This window comes from Ctenopharyngodon idella, chromosome 15 (genome assembly GCF_019924925.1).
Source record: "Ctenopharyngodon idella isolate HZGC_01 chromosome 15, HZGC01, whole genome shotgun sequence".
Taxonomy (NCBI): domain Eukaryota; kingdom Metazoa; phylum Chordata; class Actinopteri; order Cypriniformes; family Xenocyprididae; genus Ctenopharyngodon; species Ctenopharyngodon idella.
Genome location: NC_067234.1, coordinates 16,274,315 through 16,297,074, shown reverse-complemented (window position 1 = coordinate 16,297,074; position 22,760 = coordinate 16,274,315). Strand labels below are relative to the sequence as shown.

Below are 22,760 nucleotides of genomic sequence, written 5' to 3'. Positions count from 1 at the left end.
AGAGCACAGCAAAGACGTAGAAATGTGCACAGCAAGGTGTAGAAAAGAAACAACAACAAAAACTATTTAATTTCACTTCTAATTTAATCTAAATACCACAGATGTCTTTCTCGTTAAGTTTAAATTTATTGAAAAACGAAGAGAGAAAAGTTTTCTTCTTTCTGAAAAATAAAGAATGTCTGTTTTGGGGGGTGAACAGACGTTTCTGCTTAAAAGGCATTTTTAACATTATGAAATTTAAATGCGTCACAATGTGTGCGTAGCCACCCCACTCTGTTTTGTGTATCAGGTAACCTGAGACTCAGGTGTGCTGTGTCTCTAAGCTCCTTGCAAAACAAGCAAGCAGTCTCTAAAGAGAACAAAAGCCAAGCTGAGAAGACGAAATTACTCTCAGATCTCTCCAGTTATGCCGCTAGGCAGGAAAATTCGGGCCTCATCTGCTGGAGCCCAGCTTGAGACCCATAACAAGCCCAGGTATTCTGCTTTATGCTTTTTATTTATCTATGTCTTGACATGGCTTCCAGTTCCCATATTCAAGCATTTAATTAGCTCAGCACTACTTTGAAGCAGGTCCTGATACAGAGACTAATTTGTTCTGCTTCATGACTTCCATCTCAGTATGAGGACTAGGTTTCGTACCACATTGGTATTCAGTTATTTTCCAGCTCCTGACCTTGAGTGTCACACTCCTCCTGTTGTTTATAGTGTTTACTGTTGCCAGGGAATATGGATAATGCTGGTGCCATGCTGGAACACCGTACCAGTTTGTGTCCTTGAAGATGAATTAATTTATGTTTTGATAGACAAATATGAAGACATTGCTTGACTCTAATTTGATTTGACTTAACACACCCTTGGCTTTCGCTTTGCAAAATGAAATTTAAGACGTGTAATGTTCTCCCTAAAAAAATGGCAGCTGTGTTGTTAGAATATTTCTGTAAAAATACAGTAAAATATACAACAACCATTTTACAATTTAAATCTGTAATTTACACACACACACACACGTTTCCATGTTTTATAGGGACATTCCATAGACAAAGATTTTTATACTCTATAAAATATATATTCTACTATATATTGCCATCTTTGTGGGGACATTTTGTCCTCATAACATAGGGTATACCTAAACCACACACACACACACACACACACATACACATATATAGTATGTCATGACCAGTGTTGGGCAGTAACTAGTTACAGTAATAATATTACTTTTTGCAATAACACTGTAAAAAGTAATACGCTTTATCTACTTAATAAAATTCAGATTACACGCAATATTATTAATCGAATTCAACATATAAGAATTGAGTTAGAATTAATCAAATTAATTCCTTAAAAGTCAACCATTTAAAATGTGTAAAATTAGCAAAAAACATTACAAAAACCACAAACTGACATGAAAAGCAAAGAGTCAAACTGCCCAACTAAACGAAACACTGATCACCATAATGGTGATTAAACAGTTTCAATCAACATCTAAACCTGTGTTGATTCTTGTGTTTCTCATTCCTTCAGTGATTGTGCTTGTTGCATCAGGTGTCTTCAATGTTGGCAATAAAAAATAAACTTTACTTAGTTACTTTTGATGCCTCAACCCCTACTGATTTGAAATCCAACAATCCAATAATTGCTAGATTTATTTTCATAATTTTCACGACTCGCACAGGCACATGAAGTCACCAGTGCAGCAGGCAAGCTTGGAATATAGAAAAGCTTACAATCAGTGGATGGAAATATTGCCATTACATTGATTTTGTCAGGAGAAAAGATGATCTGAACACCGTTGTGTACGTTGTGGCATTATGTAAATTGTGGCATTACTTTACTCTGGCATTACATGGCTTGCCCACCCACATCCCTCTGATCCTACCCTCTGATTATTATAATTAAAAATCTTTTTGGAAAACGAAATATTTTCTTACGAACTTTTGTGATTTTGTTTGATAAAATACATCATGAAATATAATTGTATATGGGTAACAGAGACATTATAGCTACAATTAGCTTCAAGCACATGACAGTTAATGAGATTAATACAACACTTTTACTTAAAAGTCAATATCAATCACAATTGAGCGTTTGTAATAACTTCTAAATGCGATCCAATGTGGATTTTGGTCAAATGATGAGGCAGAAATATGTTGTTAGTAACATTTTAGAAGAATTTTATCTGGAAGATACACAATTACCAAAACTGGGGGGCTTGAAGGAAAAGTAATATAACTAGTAGTGTAACTAATTACTGTTTCCAGAAAGTAAAGTAATAATATTACTTATGAAAGGAGTAACTAGTAACAAGTAATAAATTACTTTTTTTTTTTTTGAGTAACAAGGCCAACACTGGTCATGACACACATCAACACAGCTAAAATATAAGTAATATGTTTTTAAAAGTAGCCTACTTTTACCTGTTGAGACATGCGTGACTCACGAAAGGGCCTTTGCAAGGTGGTTTTCTAATAACTTAAAAAATAAATGATAAACGATACATTCAATGCAACACTCTTCTGCAGTATTTCGACAGATTTCGGACCAGTGTATGGAGCTGCTGGACTGAACCAGAATCGGGGCACGCTGACTGACGGGGTGCTGCATTCTACTGGGTCCATATTAGACCATACTGAGAGGAGCCAACAGCTTCCTGCTTGGCTAGAGAGAGAGCTTTTGAGGCAAGAACCCAGACGACACTCTCTTGCCTTGGGAGACGATGTTAAACTCAGCATGCGAAAACGCTACAGAGCAGATCCTGCTGACATCCTCAATGAGCTCAAGGTAAAAGTCAAAGTGTCACAATTGTGCAGCATCTGCTTCTTGGCTGCATTTCCCAACAATTATATTCTACCTAGATTGAATGGCAACTTGCCCAAGCATCATCTCTCACTGGTCAAGGTATGCAAATGCAAATGTTATAATGATAAATGAGGGGGTTGGGCAGCTGGACCGAGACACTTCATAGATCCAAAATATTGCATATGAAACTAGAGTCTGATTTAATGTTTTACCCGTACGTCTGCAAGAAAGCATCTGCTGTTTACAAACATCTGATAGACGTCTTTAAAGGGATAGTTCACACAAAAATGAAAATGTGATGTTTATCTGCTTACCTCCAGGGCATCCAAGATGTAGGTGACTTTGTTTCTTCAGTAGAACACAAATGATGATTTTAAACTCCAACCGTTGCAGTCTGTCAGTCGTATAATGCATGTCAATGGGAACTCCATCTATATATGAGTCAAAAAAACATGCACAGACAAATCCAAATTAAACCCTGCGGCTCGTGACGACACATTGATGTCCTAAGACACGAAGCGATCAGTTTGTGTGAGAAACCGAACAGTATTTATATCATTTTTTACCTCTAATACACCACTATGTCCAACTGCCTTGAGCACGCGCACGGCATCCGGTGCGTGAGGTGCGTGACAAACCGATCGTTTCGTGTCTTAGGACATCAATGTGTCGTCACGAGCCATGGATTTGTCGTGTTTTTTTTACTCTCATAGATTGTGTTACCATTGACATGCATTATACGACTGACAGACCGCGACAGTTGGAGTTAAAAATCATCATTTGTGTTCTACTGAAGAAACAAAGTCACCTACATCTTGGATGCCCTGGGGGTAAGCAGATAAACATCAAATTTTCATTTTTGGGTGAACTATCCCTTTAAGATGTATCTCCTCTAAATTGTGCGCACTAATTTACTAATTCATGAACATTTAATATAACATTTATGTTTATATTTAATATTTAACCACACCCCCTCACACACAGAACCCTCCCTCATATTGGTCTAATTTTGCATTTTTTAAACTGATCTGTTCTAACCAACCGGTAAACAGACCACTGAATTCAGTTTTTACATCAACTTTAGGTATGTGTATGTATCTTTTAATATCTTTTATCTGCTCTCAATCATGTCATATTTAATTCTTCAGAAAGTTGTTTATTATGTCCCAGGCTTTGATGTAGAAGTAACCAACCATATTGTAACTGCCATTTTAGCCAACCATCTTTCAATCTCATAACCTAAACGTGTCATTGACGTATAATAGGTTACTCTTCTCATACCAAAGCTTCATTAAATATGCCATATCATTAACTTTCTGCAGGACAAAATTGCAGCCTTTGCCTAAAATGACATTTTGAATCAAGTACAGAATTCGTTAATTCATTAGTTGGATGACCTTTGGATGGGCAACCATTGCAGGGTAATCTGTCATGACTAGAGATTGGATGAAATGACACAGTAGACATGCATTATATATTTCAACAGAGTGCTTGAACTTGCACCCCAGTAAGCAAATCAATTACGTTTGCCTTATCAAGCCCAAATTTGTTTGTGCTGGAGGTAATTTGCCATCTGACTGCACAATGAAATAGGCAAGAAAGTTATAATCTGTATTTATCAGTAGGAGAGCGAATAACTACAAGGAGGGACACTGCTAACTACATTTTTCAGTAGTAGCTCAGCTGTTTTCAGTATATGTTCATTTTGCTGTTTAATGCTGTCAGCCTAATTGAAATCCTTATTGTTTTTGTGGCAGATGCAATACTATTATCAATTCCTAGGCCAACCGGAAGGCTAATAAGGCTAATAGTGTAATCAATCTAATCTAACAGTGAATTTAGCTGACGAGGGCAATACGGTGGAATAAAAACAACGCCTAGTCTTTTTCACCTGCAACTTCAAATGAAGCAATGTTGTCAAAACTAGCGCTGGATACCTGAGGCAATTTTATATTACACAGCCTGGCATTATGATCTCATCGTTAATACTTCTCACCAATTATTCCCAGGATATGACTGATTGTTTTCCATATATCCGTTTTCTTTAAAGTATCCTTAAAAAGGGGGGTTGACTTGTTAAACAGTGGTGGCTTTTTCTGGACCTCGGCGATTAACTTCTCCGCGATGTCGTCTGCCGTTTTAAATGCGTGAGCCCTTAAAGGATTAGTTCACATTCAAATTAAAATTTCCTGATAATTTACTCACCCCCATGTCATCCAAGATGTTTATGTCTTTCTTTCTTCAGTTGAAAAGAAATTAAGGTTTTTGATGAAAACATTTCTAGAGATTATTCTCCTACTTCAACGGACCCCAAACGGTTAAAGGTCAAAATTACAGTTTCAGTGCAGCTTCAAAGGGCTTTAAACGATACCAGACAAGGAAAAAGGGTCTTATCTATTGAAACGATTGGTCATTTTCTAAAAAAAATAAAAATGTATATGCTTTATAAACATAAATGCTTACCTTGCAAGTGCTTCCGCCAGACCGCCTTCCCTAAGCTTACGCTGTATGTCCTACACCTTCCCTATTCAACTAACGCAGCGCCAGTTCCGTTTTTCCGTAATTTGAATACGGAAGGCGTTCTAGCTAGATATTTGACTTCATAACTTGTTTAAATATGGATATTTTTTTATACAAACGCATCGCTTCGCTTCAGAAGGCCTTTATTAACCCCCCGGAGTACACGTTTATGATGGATGGATGTGGATGGAAGCACTTTCTTCAGCCCATACTCGTGGGTCCCGTTCACTGCCATTATAAAGCTCAAATGCGTCAGGATATTTATTAATATTTCTTCAATTATGTTCATCAGAAAGAAGAAAGACATATACACCTAGGATGGCTTGAGGGTGAGTGAAGCTTAGGCTAATTTTCATTTGAAAGTGAACTAATCCTTTAAATTTGAATGGATTCTGATTGGCTGTCAGTGTTTTATCGTTCTGGAAAACAATAGTTCTGAAAGTGATCCCAACGATATCGTTATCGTTATAGCTGTGGTGTGAACAGTGCTATTCTTTTATATTTATAACGATTTTTAGAACTATATCTTTATCGTTTTCTTTATAGTTATCGTTTTTGGTGTGAACGGGCCACTCTTCTCTTCTCATTATTGGGTTCCCTCTGCAATTTCCTATGGATTTTTAGAATGGCGATTTTGCATTTGTGAGTAAATAGAGATCTGTGGTTGGTCTAAAGAGACTTTCACAAAATACAGCCTCAGACATGAATTTTGAAAACTTGAGTTGCTAACAAATTGCATAGACTTCATTTTATTTATCAAAAAACAAATCCACTAATCTAAAAGCAAAAACTCCAAAATTCCAGAAAGGAAACCCCTACATATATATATTTTACATCTTTCATCATTTCATCATATCTTTTCTTATTCATGGTAGGTGGTTTGACTGACTGGCATGTAATCTCTTGATTTTCTGCAGACTGATGGAGCATTTGGCTTTTTGATCCAAAACATAATTAAAGGGCATCACGATGCACTGAAGCCATTTCAATTTCAAGTGAATTCATTATTGTAAGCAGCAGAACGTGTGACAGCAACCTATCGAAAACCAGCAGCTGTTTCATATTTTGACATGCTGGAGGGTGCTGTTTGATCATCCAACAAATGTCAAACAACACTTGTCGATTTATACTTTGTTGAATTAGCATCCTCCATACAGTGACTCAGTGATGTTCATCTTCTTTCTGACAAACCTCTCTGTAGAGACCTGCACATTAACACATGATCCTTCAAACTCACATTCTATCAGATTTTTTTTTTGCCTTGTTTAATTTATTTTTGCTGTCCAACATAGATTGAGAATATGATTTCCATTGATGATCTAAAGAAAATTAAACTGGCCTATGATGTAAGTATTCAAAATATTTAGATTATTTGGAAATCTAATTTAAATGATTAATTAGACAAAATATGTTTTTTAAAATTCTGTTTTCTTGAGCAGGAGTTTGCAAAGGCTGGCATCCATAAGTTGGATTATTCAGAATTCAAATCTGTTGTGAAAAACTGCCCAGGTTTGAAAGGAGTTGTAAGTATGATTGCAACCATTGTGTTAAAAATACTGTAGAAGTAGAGGTTTATTGTTCAGTTATATCCTGTTGCTTGTGTAAATGGATTAACGGAGACCCAAGGCCTAAAATATTTATGTATGATTGTACAATCTTTTCTCTCTCACTGTCTTCCCACTCACTTTTTGAAATGTCACAGAATGAATCTCACATTCACCAGCTATTCATGAAGATCGATTACACTTGCGATGGCAAAATCGAATGGGTATGAATAATTCACTGTTTCCTCTTTAAATCTTAAACTTGATCTCTTAGATGAAATGACAAATTGTTAAATGCACAGTTTTTGAGTTGAGTTTTTGCAAATGAAAAACCTTTGTGGGCAAGTGGTCAAAATGGGTCAAACATTTTCAAACAGAAGTCATGATTGAAGTTAAGTTCACAATTAAATTTATTCCTAATATCCAAACTTGTATGCAAAAAAACAAACTCCTGATGGCCTTTTTTGAAAATAAAATTATATTGTTATACAGTATATATATTTTATTCTATTTAAGTCTTCTTCTCTTTCTTTTAGCATGAGTTCTGCACATACATATACCAGGAGTACGAAGCGAAGAAAGAGACTGTACGTCGCAGTAAAATGGCAGCCTTTGTATTGCCAGCTAACGTTAAGTTTCTAAAACGTGGGAAGCCTGTTGTGAGAATCCACTTGCCTTCTAATGGCACCGCTGTGACTCTAAGACAAGATGGAGTTGTTAACTTCTGGACCCCCAAGCTTTATCTGAAGAGCAAGAAGAATGTGTTTGTGGGTTACATTTACATTTTATTTGTTTATGTCTCCTGCATTCCTGCTCCATTTTTTAACTATATGAATCCCATATTTGAATCATTTCTCTTTTTCTATATCCAGCCTGAGAGAGATGTCATTCAAAAACCAAAATGGGCTACAGATTTTGTGCCAATGCCAGAGTACAACAAACTGATTATTGGAACTGGGTAAACTGCTCTGAAAATTCATTTATTTTTACATAACAGTCTTTATAATACACTGCAGTGTACAGAACATTCTATGGAAGATTTTTGGCCATGGCATGCTGTTTCAAATGAAGATGAAGTAGTCAATTTGCAGATGCTTTTATCCAAAGCAATTTACAGTTATTACAGGGATGATTCCCTTGGAGCAGTCTGGGGACTGCTCTGTTATTCTGCTAAGTATTCTGCTTGTAACTTTGTAATGTTCTTGGGAAAAACACTTTTTTATATAACAGCCACATCTGATCTCAGCCTTTCTCTCAGTCAATCCAAACAACATCTCTTCTCTCACTTTACAGATCCAGAGAGATCCAGTTTTATGAGCTTTCCTCTTTAGAGCCTTGCTGTCAGTTGAGTGAACTAGAAACTGTGCCTTTAAACCTGGATTACTGGTGAGTAGACCAGATCCATGTCAGACATATTGATGTAATTGCTGTTTTGTGAAGTTTTAGAGTTAAAGGTGCAATATGTAATATTTTCTGTCCGCTAGAGGTCGCTAGAGGCCTATTGAAAACAAAGGCGTAGCTTGATGACGGCAAGTTTGAGCGCGGAATCTTGGGACATGTGGTCTTCATCTCACAGCCGGTGGAAAATAATCAGGATAGGACTCATGAAGAAATCATTTTCATGGATGAGATTATTAACGTTACTGTAGTAGGAAGCAGAGAAGGACCGAGTGCTGTGGGAGCTGAACGAGGCCGCTGGAGCGATTGCGCAACACACACCTCACGAGCAGCAGAACTTTTATTATGCCACAGTCGCTGGCGCTGCTTCCGCTTTTCCGGTCATGAGTATGAGGTAACACAGCTCTGTTTATCATATTAGATACATTTGAGTGTGTTGAAAATGATGTTATAACGTTACTCTGTGCGTTCGCTCGGCGGCTGCTGTGAGACACTGTTGCACACTGCAGTAAGATAGATCGATTTTAGAATATCATATTAAATGCTGGATGGCTTGTGTTGATAAATGGCATGTAATTAATTTTAAAACGTATTGTATGATGGAGAAAATGCTGTATTACTGTTACTAAAAATAAAGCTGCATCTGATTATGCTATGTTACACAAAATAGTGTTTTTCTCTGAGGCATGGTAAAGCATGGTACTCGCAAAAAATCAAGAAAATTAGACTTAAACAATAAGACTAAACGTGTTGAGCTATATAACAATAATTAGTTTTCTGTCTATAAATATATCATTCCCTGGTCCATTAAAACATGTAATATATATTAAAGCGTCTTTGGTGTTTCCATGGTTTCTACAAAATAAAAACGGAAGCCGAGGGTAACGCGGGTATGACGCAATTGACAGGCGACTCCTCACACGTCCTGGAGCCTTGGTTAAAATTGCAATTTTCTCACGATTTACAAATATTTGCAAACATTTGGGATATCAAAAGTACTCAAGTGAACAAACTATACAACACTGGCCTAGTGGTTTTTGGATATTTTACTGCAAAATTCTTACATATTGCACCTTTAATGATAGAAATGATTTTAGTTAAAAAAGTAATTTGTTCTGCATTTACAATGTAACATGATATTAGATAACAGATCAAATAAAATAATAAGGGTTTTCTATGCTGGTTTATGTAATTTTTTTGTACTGAAATATTTAAGAACAAGAACACACTACGCTCTTTGATGATATGTCAATGTTTGCTTTTCTTGTAATTAAAAAATGTACTCTGGTTTTGTTAGCTCTACTGGCCCAGATGAATGTATCATTGTTTATGGCGATGCTCAGGTAAGTAAACGAAGGCAGTCCTACACATATGAATTTCATGAGATGCAATGTATTTAACTATTCACAAAGCTTTTGGCACTCTAGGGCTGTGTGAACATCCTGCTAATAACATCGATCAGGGAGAAACTGAGGTAAACAAGGTTTCTCAATAGTACAATTTTTCCATGTGCAGTTTTGTAAAACAAAATTACAATAGCAAGTCATACAAGTGTGTTTTAATCTTCATAAATTAATGAATATATGAATTAATTAGGAAACTTTGATACTGTTTTCTGGAGAGATGTGCACATAGATATGTGAAAGATAACTGACATGTTAAGAATGTTATATTACCTTTCTCATTGTGTATCTCAAATTCGTTTCTCAAATTCATCATATTTACATTCCAGGCAGGGGTGCGTTTACGTTATTGGAGGCCTTAATTGGGCCCCCGGGGTGGGGGAGGCGAAATTGCGAGGCCACATGCTACTGAGTCCAGGCCTTAAATTACAAAAACCAAACAGGCATAGGAACATAGTCCTTTGTATAGTATATTTTGTACATTTTTGTAAGCTTTTCAAAATGCATTTATGCCCTAGATTGTGGAAAAGATTGCCGCAGGTTGACAACGTGCCAAACATAAGCCTTGACCGTGCAGTTCAGTCTCCAGAAATAACATTTATCAGATGGAAAGTCCACCAAGACTGGGTGTCAAAGGTTAAAGATTTATTATTATTATTCCTTTAAATATTTCATTGTCTTTTCATCCTGGTGTTATTCAATATTCTGTCAGTGCATTAGATACTGACAGTGAAATATTTTAATGAAATACTTTTTTATAATTATCTATCTCTCTAAATAAGCATCTAAAATGTAACAATATTTTATTATCAATTCAGGTGAAATATTTTCAAAGCATACCTGCCATTGTATCCTCATCAGGGCATGAAGACACTGCCCTTGTTATAGGTAATATTTAAAAATGACTTCTATTGTTTTTCTTTTTGCAGTACAGTGGGATAATGTGATTATTTTCTTTTCTCTCATTTAATAGGATTATATGTCACCCCAAAATCAAAAGGAAACATTAGAAATTATATTTTGCCTGAAATAAATAAATTTTAAGCCTATTTTTAGGCCAATTGAGTTTTTTTTTACAGTATTTCATGGCAGTTAGGCACATTGTCCTCCTCATTATTGTATTACAGCAATGAGAATCATAATTAAAAATAATGAGAAATACAAGCAAGAGGAAAACATACAATATGATAATGAGAACAGGGGTCGAAATGTGCTTAGTTGAATGAAAATAATGTCACAGAACAAAAAAATCTTAATGATCCTAAAAATAGCATTCATTTTATTTATGCAAAATATAATTTGAGATATTTTTACTATTGGTTTTAGGGTGAAATCTGACCTAAACAATCAGATTCGCCCAAGAGTGTGTAGAAGATAGTGTGCCTTCCTTTCTCAGTGATGTCTGTTTATCACGGCAGAAGGAAGAAAATAGCAACTCTGGCGTCTTGCATGTTTAATGCCAGAAGAGAGATCTGTCAAAACTCTCAGTGTAATGAAGCTCCGGTTAAACCCATTTGAATAACACACCGTGACTCAGAAAGAGGGGAAAAGGGCTCTGAATCTGTCAGCTGTGATCTGTTTGAGTAGATATGCATGTATGAATGTTTGACAATCTGTTTTTAATTAGGGTGCATTCATCCATCAACCTACATGCAAGAGCAGATGAGAGAGATGACAGAAGTGAGTGAAAAGGGAAAGTCTACGAAAGTCCCACAGAGGGCAAGCAGCAAACAAACAATCTTCAATATTCCTAAAGGAGTCATGACCTTTGATTTCTGTGAGAAGCAAAATCTTTTGGTCACCGGCGGGATGGACAGGCTGTTGCGCATGTGGAATCCTTATGTCCCTAAGTATGCCTTATATCCTCAGGATAGCTTCTCATAAAGTGAATCTCTCTGATTTCAATTCTTTTAAACATAGACCGTTTTTATTCCTTTGGAAAATTTCGTCTCTGATCTAGATAGGTGTCAGAAAATATGAAATATTTTGTGTCATCAAATACTGATGTTCAATGCCAGGCTAGTAATTTTACATTTTGAAATGGCAGAAGACCAACAGGGATTTTGAAAGGTCACAATGCCCCTGTTTCCTACCTCTGTATCTCCTCAGAAGAAGGGCACATTTACTCAGTCTCCACAGACAAGACTGCTAAGGTGAGGAATTAATTACTAAAATCCAAAGTCAAATCTGGATATATTAAATCAAAGAAGTGTTTTAAGTCTTCTCAATATGAAAAAGCCCAGCATTAAACTGAGCTAAAGAAAACTGAATGTTCATAATTAGTAAAACCAAAGGCAGCATTTAAAGACGGTGCACCACTTGTTTATTAAAGGGAAATTTAACGGAGTCTCTATTTACACTAAGTGCAAATAGCATCCCTTGTTGGCAAACACTATTTACACTAGCTCCGCCCACCAATGTCTGGTTGGGCCACTCAGATTTTTAAAAAGATACACAAAATTCAACGTTTTCAATGGCGCAGCAGTAGCGAGTCAGACTCGCAAACCTGGCTTTTAACGCGACTGATGCGGGTTCAAATCTGCAAATTTGCCGAGCTCGAATTTATTTTCAATAAAAATTAAAATAATGTTCTATAAGTGGAAATAAACTGCGAACGAGTGTTTAATAATATTAAAAGTGGTTATAAGGGTTAGGTGAAGGTGTACAGAGGGTTTTAATTCTACCAATAAGGCAGCATCCATTTCATAATTTTAATAAATATAATTTTTGCACCTCAGTATTTTTGTACATTAACAGGATGCAATTAGTATCTGCCAATATAAAGTATAGATAGTATCTAATTACTCGTATTGCAAAGAACTGATACTTTTACATGGTGTAAATAGAATCTATCGTTATTTTCACCTAGTGTAAATAGCATCTATCGCTAAGAAAATGCTGCTATTGTCACTTAGTGTAAATAGAATATATTGTTATTTGCACAGTGTAAATAGCATCTATCACTAAGAAAATATGCTATTTTCTCCTTTCGCTATTTTTCTCTAAATAGTGTAAATAGCATTTACACTTAGTGTAAATAGCCGCTGCTGAAATTTAAACTCAAGTTGTTGTAAACCCATATGGCTTTCTTTGACCTATATATCCCGAACACAAGAGGGGGATTTCTTAACCATATCCTTAACACTCTTGTCAGTATAATAAAGGTGAATAAGGACAAGGCTGTCAAGCTCCAAAATTACCAAAAACACCACAAAAAAAGATCCATATGACTCATGAAGTGTATTCAAAGTCTCTCAAAGTCACAAATAGTTAAATCCACCCAATCTCCCCTTGATTTATTCCAGTTCAGTTCATCAAGGAATCGTTCTTTGAGTTAAATCGTTGTTTCTATGAATCCATTGGTCCAGTCCACTAAACTGGTCTGAATGATTCAGTCTGATCTGGTTGTCGAGTACAAAATACCGACTCAATGAACCGGTTACAGTGGTAAACAGCCCACTAAAGGGACGATTAGCACGGAATAACAATTTAAATTTCAGTCTGTTCATCATGCAAAGCTATTCAGAAGGTGTCACAAGGACCACTTTTATGATGCTATTACTTTTGAATTCTTTTCGAAGCTTGACAGCCCCAGCCCTCATTTACTTTCATTATTTTGAAAACAGAAGGCAGAATATTGTTTAAAATTCTCCTTTTGTGTTTCACGTTAGAAAGAAGGTTTGGAACAACATGAGAGAGAGTAAATTATGACAGAATTTTCATTTTCTGTGAACTCGTCCTAGAGCGGTGCAACATAAATATGAAAATGTATTATTTTTTTATGATGACATTTTATTTCTTTCATATTTTTTATTTTTTAGATATGGCACATTAAGGATGAGACGTGTCTGTTTACTGCAGATCCAGAAGCAAGTAATATCCAGGGGGAACTGTCTGCGTGCCTCTACTCTTCAGCTGTAAAGGGGCTCTACATTGCCGCAGATTCTCTCGCGTTACTATCCCTTCAGACAAAGTATGTATCTTGGATGTTTTATAACAAAGATTTCAAAGCCTGTTATGAGTATCCGTTGGCTACAAGTTGCTTATATGTATTTAGTTCGAACTATAACGTCATTCAGCACCAGTTGTCATGCATTTCTCCTTTCATATGCCATCTGTTGTAGACCACAGCCTAAGGGCAATCAGATTCTGTCCCATGAAGAGCCAGTGTTGTGCTGTGGATACAGTGAGGAGTTTAAGCAGGTGGTGAGCTGCTCTGAGGGCTCGGTGAGTGCTTCTGAGGATGCAGATGCTCTGTTTCTCATGCTCATAGGTCGAGCTTTTAAACCTGATCTTATATGCAGCTGAGTTTGCCATGAAGAGGAGGATCCGGCAACCCACAAATCAGCAATGCAGAGCAAATCACTTAACTCAAAGTTAACTCAAACACTCAATTTCAAAGTGATTGAATATTCATAACATCATGTTATGAAGCTATGATAAAGACAACATTTGATAAAGATAGAAAACCGTTTAAAAGTTTGCAGTTGGTATGATTTTTAAAATGTTTTTGAAAGAAGCAATAATAGATATGACTTTACTTTAAGATTCACATTTTACTGTAGTAGTACACTAACTGTGTTAGAGTCTCTGGGAAGTACACAGTCCAAAACATGGAATCATAAAGAGCAAAACTTACGTTTTCTAAACCAAAAACACAACCCCACCAAGTTAAACAAGGGAAAAAAGAACACAAACTCAAACATACAACTAGACAACACACAAGTCAAATCTAACAAGAAATGTGGAAAACAACACCATAGAAAAAGAAAACACAACAAAATAGTGTTCTGCATATACAGTAAGTGTTTGGATTTCAAACATTGTCATTTTACAGTGATGCTTCAGGCTGAAGAGAGACCTTAGAGTGTATTATTTAAAAAATATATATTTTATATTTTGAATGTTTAAAAACTGGATATTTTTAATGTTTAAAAAATATTTTAAGAATAATGTTTTTATAACTTAATGGGAATGTTATCAAAACTAAAAACATATTTTTAGCTGAGATGAAGTCAATGCTTGCCTGTATATTTTATATACAACTTGCATTCATTATTTGTTCCTTATGCATGTGTCTTGTGACTTCATGTTCTCTTCAGTTCTGTTTAATGATCAAACAAGTGTAGTAACATTTAAAAAAACATTAGATTAACTTCCAACTAACATTTCAAAAACATTTAGCAAATATTAATAACATCATAAAGACGTTACGACAATGTTGCTCTAAGAACGTTTTCTCTCAATGTTATGAGAATGTTCTTTAAGTAAAAATAACATTGTATGGACGTTCCACGAACGTTGTTCTCACAACATTTTCTCTATATTACGAGAACATTCATTAAGTACAGATTACATTGTAAGGACGTTTCATGAACGTTGTACTCAGAACGTATTATGATAACATTATGAAAACATTCAGCAAATAATAATAACATTAAAAGGATGTTCTGAGAATGTTATCCTAAGAACGTTTTCGCTCAACATTAAGAGAACATAAGTCAAGTACAAATAACATCATAACTATGTTCCAAGAACGTTGTTATGAAAACGTTTTCGCTCAACATTGTGAGAACATCAGTCAAGTACAAATAACATCATAAGAACGTTCCAACAATGTTGTTCTAAGAATGTTTCCTCTCAACGTTACGAGAATGTATTTTAATTATGAAAACATCATAAGACTGTTCCTGAAACATTATTTTAGGAATGTTTTTTTCTAACATTTACAGAACTTTTACATAACGTTAGTGAAAGTTATGGAAACGTTCCCTGTTAGCTTTGTGTGATGAACAAATTGAAATTTATGGGTTTGTTTCTCTTTTTTGGTCAGCAAAATTGTGACTGAAATCGCTTGTTATTGTGAGTAGTCAAGGTTCCTTTAACATTCATTTTTACTAAGATCCAAATAATAGATATACATTCAGAATATAATTTCAACTCATGACAAGCTGAGCTGTTTTTAGTAAAGCAACAGTCCCTCTTTTCTAAACTTTAACGTATTTACTTGAATTCAGGTTGTCAAAGTGTGGGATGTGGAAACTGGAGCTCAAATGTTTGAGTTTGGAGGTGCTCATGGAGAGTCTGCAATTACCTGCATGGCGTTTGACTCTAGCGGAAGGAGGTTGTTAAAGCTAAATTAAATATATGACGTTACTTTTTTTGCAGTGTTTTTTTTTTTTTAATTCTTTTTTATTTTCTCCAGGCTAGTGACCGGTGGAAGAGATGGCTGCCTTAAGATGTGGAACTTCAACAATGGCCAGTGTGTGAAGATACTCAAGAGAGGTCAATAATTCCTTAATGTGCATTTGATTGATTTGCTTTGCTCTTGAGTATGACTGATTATTCAGAATATTGAAGATATTATCCACATTTATTTCCTATAAAGCTTTATGTTTTTTTTCCCAGATGGAAAATGTGCAGAGATTTGTGACTGCCTATATCTGAAGCTGCACAGGAACACGTGAGTATCTGCTGACTGCGAGCGCCATAATCCTCATGGATATTATCCTCCTCATTTTTTGGATGATGTGCTTTTTTATTTGTTTTGGCAGATTTGTGATTTCTGTTGGTTGGGATCGCAGGATTGACATTTACTTGGTGAGTATAAAGTGACCAGCCTGCTTCCCTCACGACCTTATTTTATATCGGTGTAATTCCCCAGATGGCTCTCATAAAATGGTTGACTGCCATGACCTGTTTCTTCCCCCTGGTACTCTCGCCTTTATTGCTGTTCACTCCATTTCCATATTTCATTTATTTCAGTGTTCCTCCCTCCTCAAAATTGCTTGAGTGCTGTTTGGTGTGGTTTATTCCTCCATTCCCTTCTGACAGTCGATTATTCTATCTATTACAAGAGCTTTTGTTCACTTTAGAAAAGAGAATCCAAGCTTTGTAAAAAAAAAAAAGATACCCTAAATGCATGATTATGACACCACTGGATAATACGCATGTAATTTTATTCAAAATTTTCCCTCCCATCTCTTGTCAATTCTGTATCAAGTGTTCAGTGTAACTTGACTTATTCATTCTTTCAGTGGTAGAGGAATATTTAATATGTAATAGAGAACAGATCCCACTGTCCTCTATAAAATATTACATTTAGGACTGATTCTACTTGTGAAATGGCAAAAGTTTAGGTTTACAACCTTCAAATGGAATATACTCCCCTTTTTTTGCATATGCATGATTAGTACTTGTTGGTCAGGTTGCCTCTGCATATCTGATAGGACCATTCTTGGCCGGATTATTTAATTTTGGTTCTTTTGACAGGACTTCAAAGAGGAAACTCAGAAGATTCAGGGACCTAAACCTCCCTGGCAGGACGATGTGGTATTAGCAACTCACACCCATGTACACATGTAATTTGAATCCGCTTCAAATATGCAGGGGCACTTTGGGAAATGTGTTGAACGTTTCACACACAGAGGAATGGGCACAAAGAAGATATCCTGTGCATTGCTCAATGCACACCACACCACCTGGCCACTGGCAGCTACGACGGGGAGATCATCGTATGGAATGTAGTGTCTGAACGCATACTGTGCCGCTTCAAGACCCCTCAACAGAGCAGCAGTTATCCTGGTATGCCAATATTCCCATGAATTTTCAATGAATAATGATCTCAGATTTGCTGATCCTAAATCCAATCAACTTGGTAGCCTATATTATGCACAACTCATACGGACTACTTTTATTATTTAGACGAACTATTCGTTTAAGAGTGAGATGGATTTTCATTCTGTTCATTTTGTGTTTGTGAATGTGTTTTGAGGTCTTGATGACTTTATGTGTTTGTTGTTTTTTAATCATATACAATAGTTCAATGCACAAGTGTGCTGAGCCTCATCTTCTTAAAGACCCGGGCGTTTGTTCCTGAATTGTCCTCTTCTGCTTCGCTTGTCTCTTCAGATTCTGAAGGTAAGCTGATCTTTGCGATGAATAAAATGATCAGTTCATATACAATTTGCAGAACGTATATCATCTCTTTCAAAGGTTATGTTAATTTCTGGAGCGTTCTGAATGGCGGGAAGTTCATCACATCTTTTCAGGCTGTAAGTATCATGTATTCAAAATTGTAATATTCTATATCTACTCCATGAAATTTTGGCAACAGATTACAAGCAATATTCTAAATTTAAATTCAACAAATAGAACTGAGTTAGAATTAATCAAATTAATTCCTTAAATGTCAACCATTTAAAACAAGTAAAATTTAAGTAAAATTTAAACAAAAATATCTGAATAACAGACAGACGTCAAAGATGAATTAAGAACTCTTTATTTTTTATTGCCAACATTGAAGACACCTGATGATAACAAGCAGAATCACTGAAGGAATGAGAAACACAAGAATCAACAGAGGTTTAGATGTTGATTGAAAATGTTTGTCACCATTATGGTGATCAGTGTTTCATTTAGTTGGGCAGTTTGACTCTTTGCTTTTTATGTCAATTTGCGTTTTTTGTAATGTTGTTTGCTAATTTTACACATTTTAAATGGTTGACTTTTAAGATATTAATTTGATTAATTCTGACTCAAATTCTTATATGTTGAATTCGATTAATAATATTGCGTGTAATCTGTTGCCACAATTTTATTAAGTAGATAGAGCGTATTACTTTTTACAGTGTAGCTTATATAATGTATCTTTCCTCAAGTTTGATTATAAATTCAGTGTCAACAGAATGAGACAAAGGTTCTAATCAAAATCTTATTTTTAAGTCTCAGCATCAGCAGGCGATTATGAAACTGGCTTTAACGCAGGATGACAGCGTGCTTTTTACAGCCGATCATTTCGGCTTCATCTACGTTTACAATGTCAAGCAATATGCCCTGGAACCTGAACAAAACCCGCCTGAAAGTAAGGACAGTCCTCATTTTATATGTGTGACTCAAAGTTTTTGTTGTTGTTGTTGTTGTTCATGTTGAGTCTTGATGTGGCGTTATTCATTTCTAGAGGTGAACTTCTGGCGTGCACACATCAGCAGCATCACTAGGTACAATAAGTGAAGAAAACAAGTGTTTATTCTTTTTTTTTCATTTACTATTATATTATGTCTTTTCCTTAAATTTTTTTTAACTTGTTATGAAAAAAAAGACTTGTTACCATAATTTCTTTTCCTAAAGCTTGAAGATAATTGACAACGACCAGTTTCTGCTTACCTCCTCAATGGACTTCTCAGTGCGGTTGTGGAGTATCCATGGGGAGTTTATAGGTACATCTACAAGTTGCTTAGATGTTTGGGTTTTTTCTTGAAGTAACAGTTGTGGCAAGTTCATTCTTTTACCGTGTATCATACTAAAATACTTGAACAGCGTTGCCCTACAATACTTATCAATACTGTTCCACAACACCGCTATTAAATCTATGTAACCAATGTAGTCTGATTCCAGAATAATGACTCTTGAGTTGGTTCTTTTTATTGAATGAAAACCTTTCAGCACAAGTGTAGTCCAACGGCTGAACGAATTATGCTAATGAATTGGTTCTATTTCAAGCTGCGATCTGTGGGAAAACTAAAGGTGCAGCGTTAAAATCAGTGGTGGATGAACTACACAAATCAAGTGCTTGAATAAAAGTACAGATACCCTAATATAATAATATAATGTAAAAGTACTAATTTTAAATATTACTTGAGTAAAAGTACAGAAGTAATTGATTTTTAATGTACTTCAGTATTAAAAGCGCCGATTTATGAACCATGCTAATTATGTTTTTAGCCAGTACTAGTCATTATCAGCAGAAACATTTAATGGCCTGGTTTCACAGACAGGGCTTAAATTAAGCCAGGATTTGACCTTAGTTCAGTTAGGAAATTTAACTAGCTTTATAAATGTGCCTGGTGTAAAAACATTACTGGTGTGCATCTTGAGACAAAGCAATGGCACTGACATATTTTAAGATACACTATATTGCCAAAAGTTTTGGGACGCCTGCCTTTACGTGCACATGAACTTTAATGACATCCCATTTCATAATCCATAGGGTTTAATATGGAGTTGGCCCACCCTTTGCAGCTATAACAGCTTCAACTCTTCTGGGAAGGCTTTCCACAAGGTTTAGAAGTGTGTTTATGGGAATTTTTGAACATTCTTCTAGAAGCGCATTTGTGAGGTCAGGCAGTGATGTTGGCGAGAAGGCACGGCTCGCAGTCCCTGCTCTAATTCATCCCAAAGGTGTTCTGTCAGGTTGAGGTCAGGACTCTGTGCAGGCCAGTCAAGTTCCTCCACACCAAACTCGCTCATCCATGTCTTTAGGGACCTTGCTTTTGCACTGGTGCACAGTCATGTTAGAACAGGAAGGGGCCATCCCCAAACTGTTCCCACAATGTTGAGAGCATGAAATTGTCCAAAATGTCTTGGTATGCTGAAGCATTAAGTGTTCCCTTCACTGGAACTAAAGGGTCAAGCCCAACCCCTGAAAAACAACCCCACACCACCAAACCTTACACTTGGCACAATGCAGTCAGGCAAGTACCATTCTCCTGGCAACCGCCAAACCCAGACTCATGCATCGGATTGCCAGACAGAGAAGTGTGATTGGTCACTCCAGAGAACACGTCTCCACTGCTCTAGAGTCCAGTGGCGGTGCTTTACACCACTGCATCCGATGTTTTGCATTGCACTTGGTGATGTAAGGCTTGGATGCAGCTGCTCGGCCATGAAAACCCATTCCATGAAGCTCTCTACACACTGTTCTTGAGCTAATCTGAAGGCCACACGAAGTTTGCAGGTCTGTAGCCATTGACTCTGCAGAAAGTTGGCGACTTCTGCGCACTGTGTGCCTCAGCATGCGCTGACCCCGCTCTGTGATTTTACGTGGCCTACCACTTCGTGGCTGAGTTGCTGTTGTTCCCAATTGCTTCCACTTTGTTATGATACCACTAACAGTTGACCGTGGAATATTTAGTAGTGAGGAAATTTCACGAATGGACTTATTGCACAGGTGGCAACCTATCACGGTACCACGCTTGAATTCACTGAGCTCCTGAGAGCGACTCATTCTTTCACAAATGTTTGTAGAAGCAGTCTGCATGCCTAGGTGCTTGATTTTATACACCTGTGGCCATGGAAGTGATTGGAACACCTGAATTCAATGATTTGGAGAGGTGTCCCAATACTTTTGGCAATATAGTGTATGTCAGTGCAAGTTGCTTTCAGTTAAAACAGCTCAAACCTGCAAGTTGCTTTCAGTTAAAACAGCTCAAACCTGCGTTTTAGTCTGGGACTAGACTTAAGCCTCGTCTGTGAAACTGAGAGAATATGTATTGATCTGCAAATAAGCCAACATTTTTCGTTTTATTACCAAAACTTATTATATATTATACTTATTATTAAACCTAATGTACACTTTTACAGTTTATTTAGTTTACAAATAACTGTCAGTGATGACTTAAATATGATTTTCATTTACAATAATCAGTGTTAAAATTCGGAATTAGTGAACTTTGCGTCATTCAAGCTACCAGAATACAATATTTTGTCTGGATCAATGAATCAGTGAGTTGTTGACTCAAGAACAGCTGCAATTATTATGAGCTCAGATTAATGAATGAATAGTTCAGTGCAATTTGTGAACCAATTCGACAGGGTCATTGGAAAGTATTGGCTCGTTCATGAATTGATCTATCGCGTCTCAGCTTGGGTATTGGGTGGTGATTTATTCAGTTCAAAATAACGAGGAACGATATGTTTTAATTAAATTAAGTAAAGTAAAAAGTATAATATTTTTATTTGGAATATACTGAAGTAAAAGTTTCCCAAAAGACAAAAAAAAAATACTTAGATAATGTACAGATACTCAAAAAATTTACTTGTCAAACTCAAGTTAGAAAATTTGTCGAGTTGGCAACTGCTACAATACTGACAATTGATCTTTTTTTGTCTGCAAAATTTTGCTAATGTGAACGTACCTTTAGTAGACCTACTTGAAATAATAAAATCTAAATTTTCAATTTGTAGTTTACAAGACATAAGCTGTACATGTTTGATTCACTGAAGAAAAATCTATTTATTAGAATCATTTGTTCAGGAATAAAATGACTAACAATCTAAACCACATTGAACTCCACAGGCACATTTGGACAATATGAGAAGTGGAGCATCTACACACCATCTTCTTGGAAGCACCCGGCTGTTCCCTCTGAAATTCTCATAGATCCTTTAAGCATGCCTTCTCAACCCATACTGGATAGAGAGACCAATCTGTCAGATGTCTTAAACTCTGAGGAAACTAAAAATAAAAAGAGTGAGGTAAGATATTTGGATGAAGCAATGTGTGGGTTGTTTTATAAAGCTCTGTTTTTCCCAAGAATGGCTCAGGTGGTTTTTAAAATCTGGCTTCTAAAAAAAACCCTAATGTGCTTTAATTGCAGTCGGATGTCCTTATCGATGAAAGTGACCCTCCATCAGTCCTCAAAGATCTCGAAGATGGACCCAGCAATTCCTGGTTGCTGTCTGAGCCTGGCAAGAGGTTAGTGTATATTTTCATGCAGATCAAAACACACATCTAAATGTAAACCAGTCTTCTGATTAAAGAGTAACAAATTGGTTTTTCTCTGATTTTTTTGGATCGCAGGGAGTGCCACACAAAATTCAAACGTAACAAACGTAACTTCAGACAGAATGAGTCTCAAGGACTACCAAACTTTTGAGGACTCTGACCTTATTTTTACCCTTCCAACAATTAAAAAACCAGATCTCTCCAAATTCCAATCCAACAATGCAGATGACTAGTGTGCTAAGATAAGAACACAAGGATGATGACATAACAGTTCTATCAAAGGAGTGGAGATTGTTTTTCTTCTCATGATTTAAAGACATGCACTTTCCATGAGGGTTCAATTGTTTTTATTTTTGTTTTTTCTAACCATTTTTAAAACATTAAAGTGTTAGTTCACCTAAAAATGAAAATTCAGTCATTAATTTCTCACCCTCATGTCGTTCCACACCCGTAAGACCTTCATTCATCTTCAGAACACAAATTAAGATCTTTTTGATGACAAAATGCTGTCAGATTTCCTTCCATTGACTGCCTTTGATCAGCGAACATAAGCAGAAGCTCAACATAACCTGTGGTAACCTATACCTTTAA

At 36.1% G+C, this 22,760-nt stretch overlaps 1 protein-coding gene across 1 annotated transcript; it reads left to right on the top strand.

Annotated features, from left to right (window-relative positions):
* Positions 1-299: 299 nt before the first annotated feature.
* wdr95 (WD40 repeat domain 95) lies at positions 300-22,643 on the top strand. The gene is made up of 30 exons (XM_051863069.1): positions 300-474; positions 2,523-2,781; positions 6,612-6,665; positions 6,759-6,842; positions 7,022-7,087; positions 7,400-7,630; positions 7,736-7,821; positions 8,157-8,249; positions 9,559-9,604; positions 9,689-9,735; positions 10,183-10,300; positions 10,483-10,552; positions 11,292-11,514; positions 11,712-11,817; positions 13,486-13,637; positions 13,789-13,891; positions 15,682-15,788; positions 15,870-15,949; positions 16,073-16,127; positions 16,219-16,264; positions 16,937-16,996; positions 17,092-17,248; positions 17,486-17,584; positions 17,660-17,718; positions 18,389-18,527; positions 18,624-18,663; positions 18,794-18,882; positions 21,741-21,919; positions 22,042-22,139; positions 22,245-22,643. Exons 1-30 carry the CDS (start codon positions 407-409, stop codon positions 22,318-22,320), a joined length of 3,090 nt encoding a protein of 1,029 aa, XP_051719029.1. The 5' UTR covers positions 300-406; the 3' UTR covers positions 22,321-22,643.
* Positions 22,644-22,760: the final 117 nt, after the last annotated feature.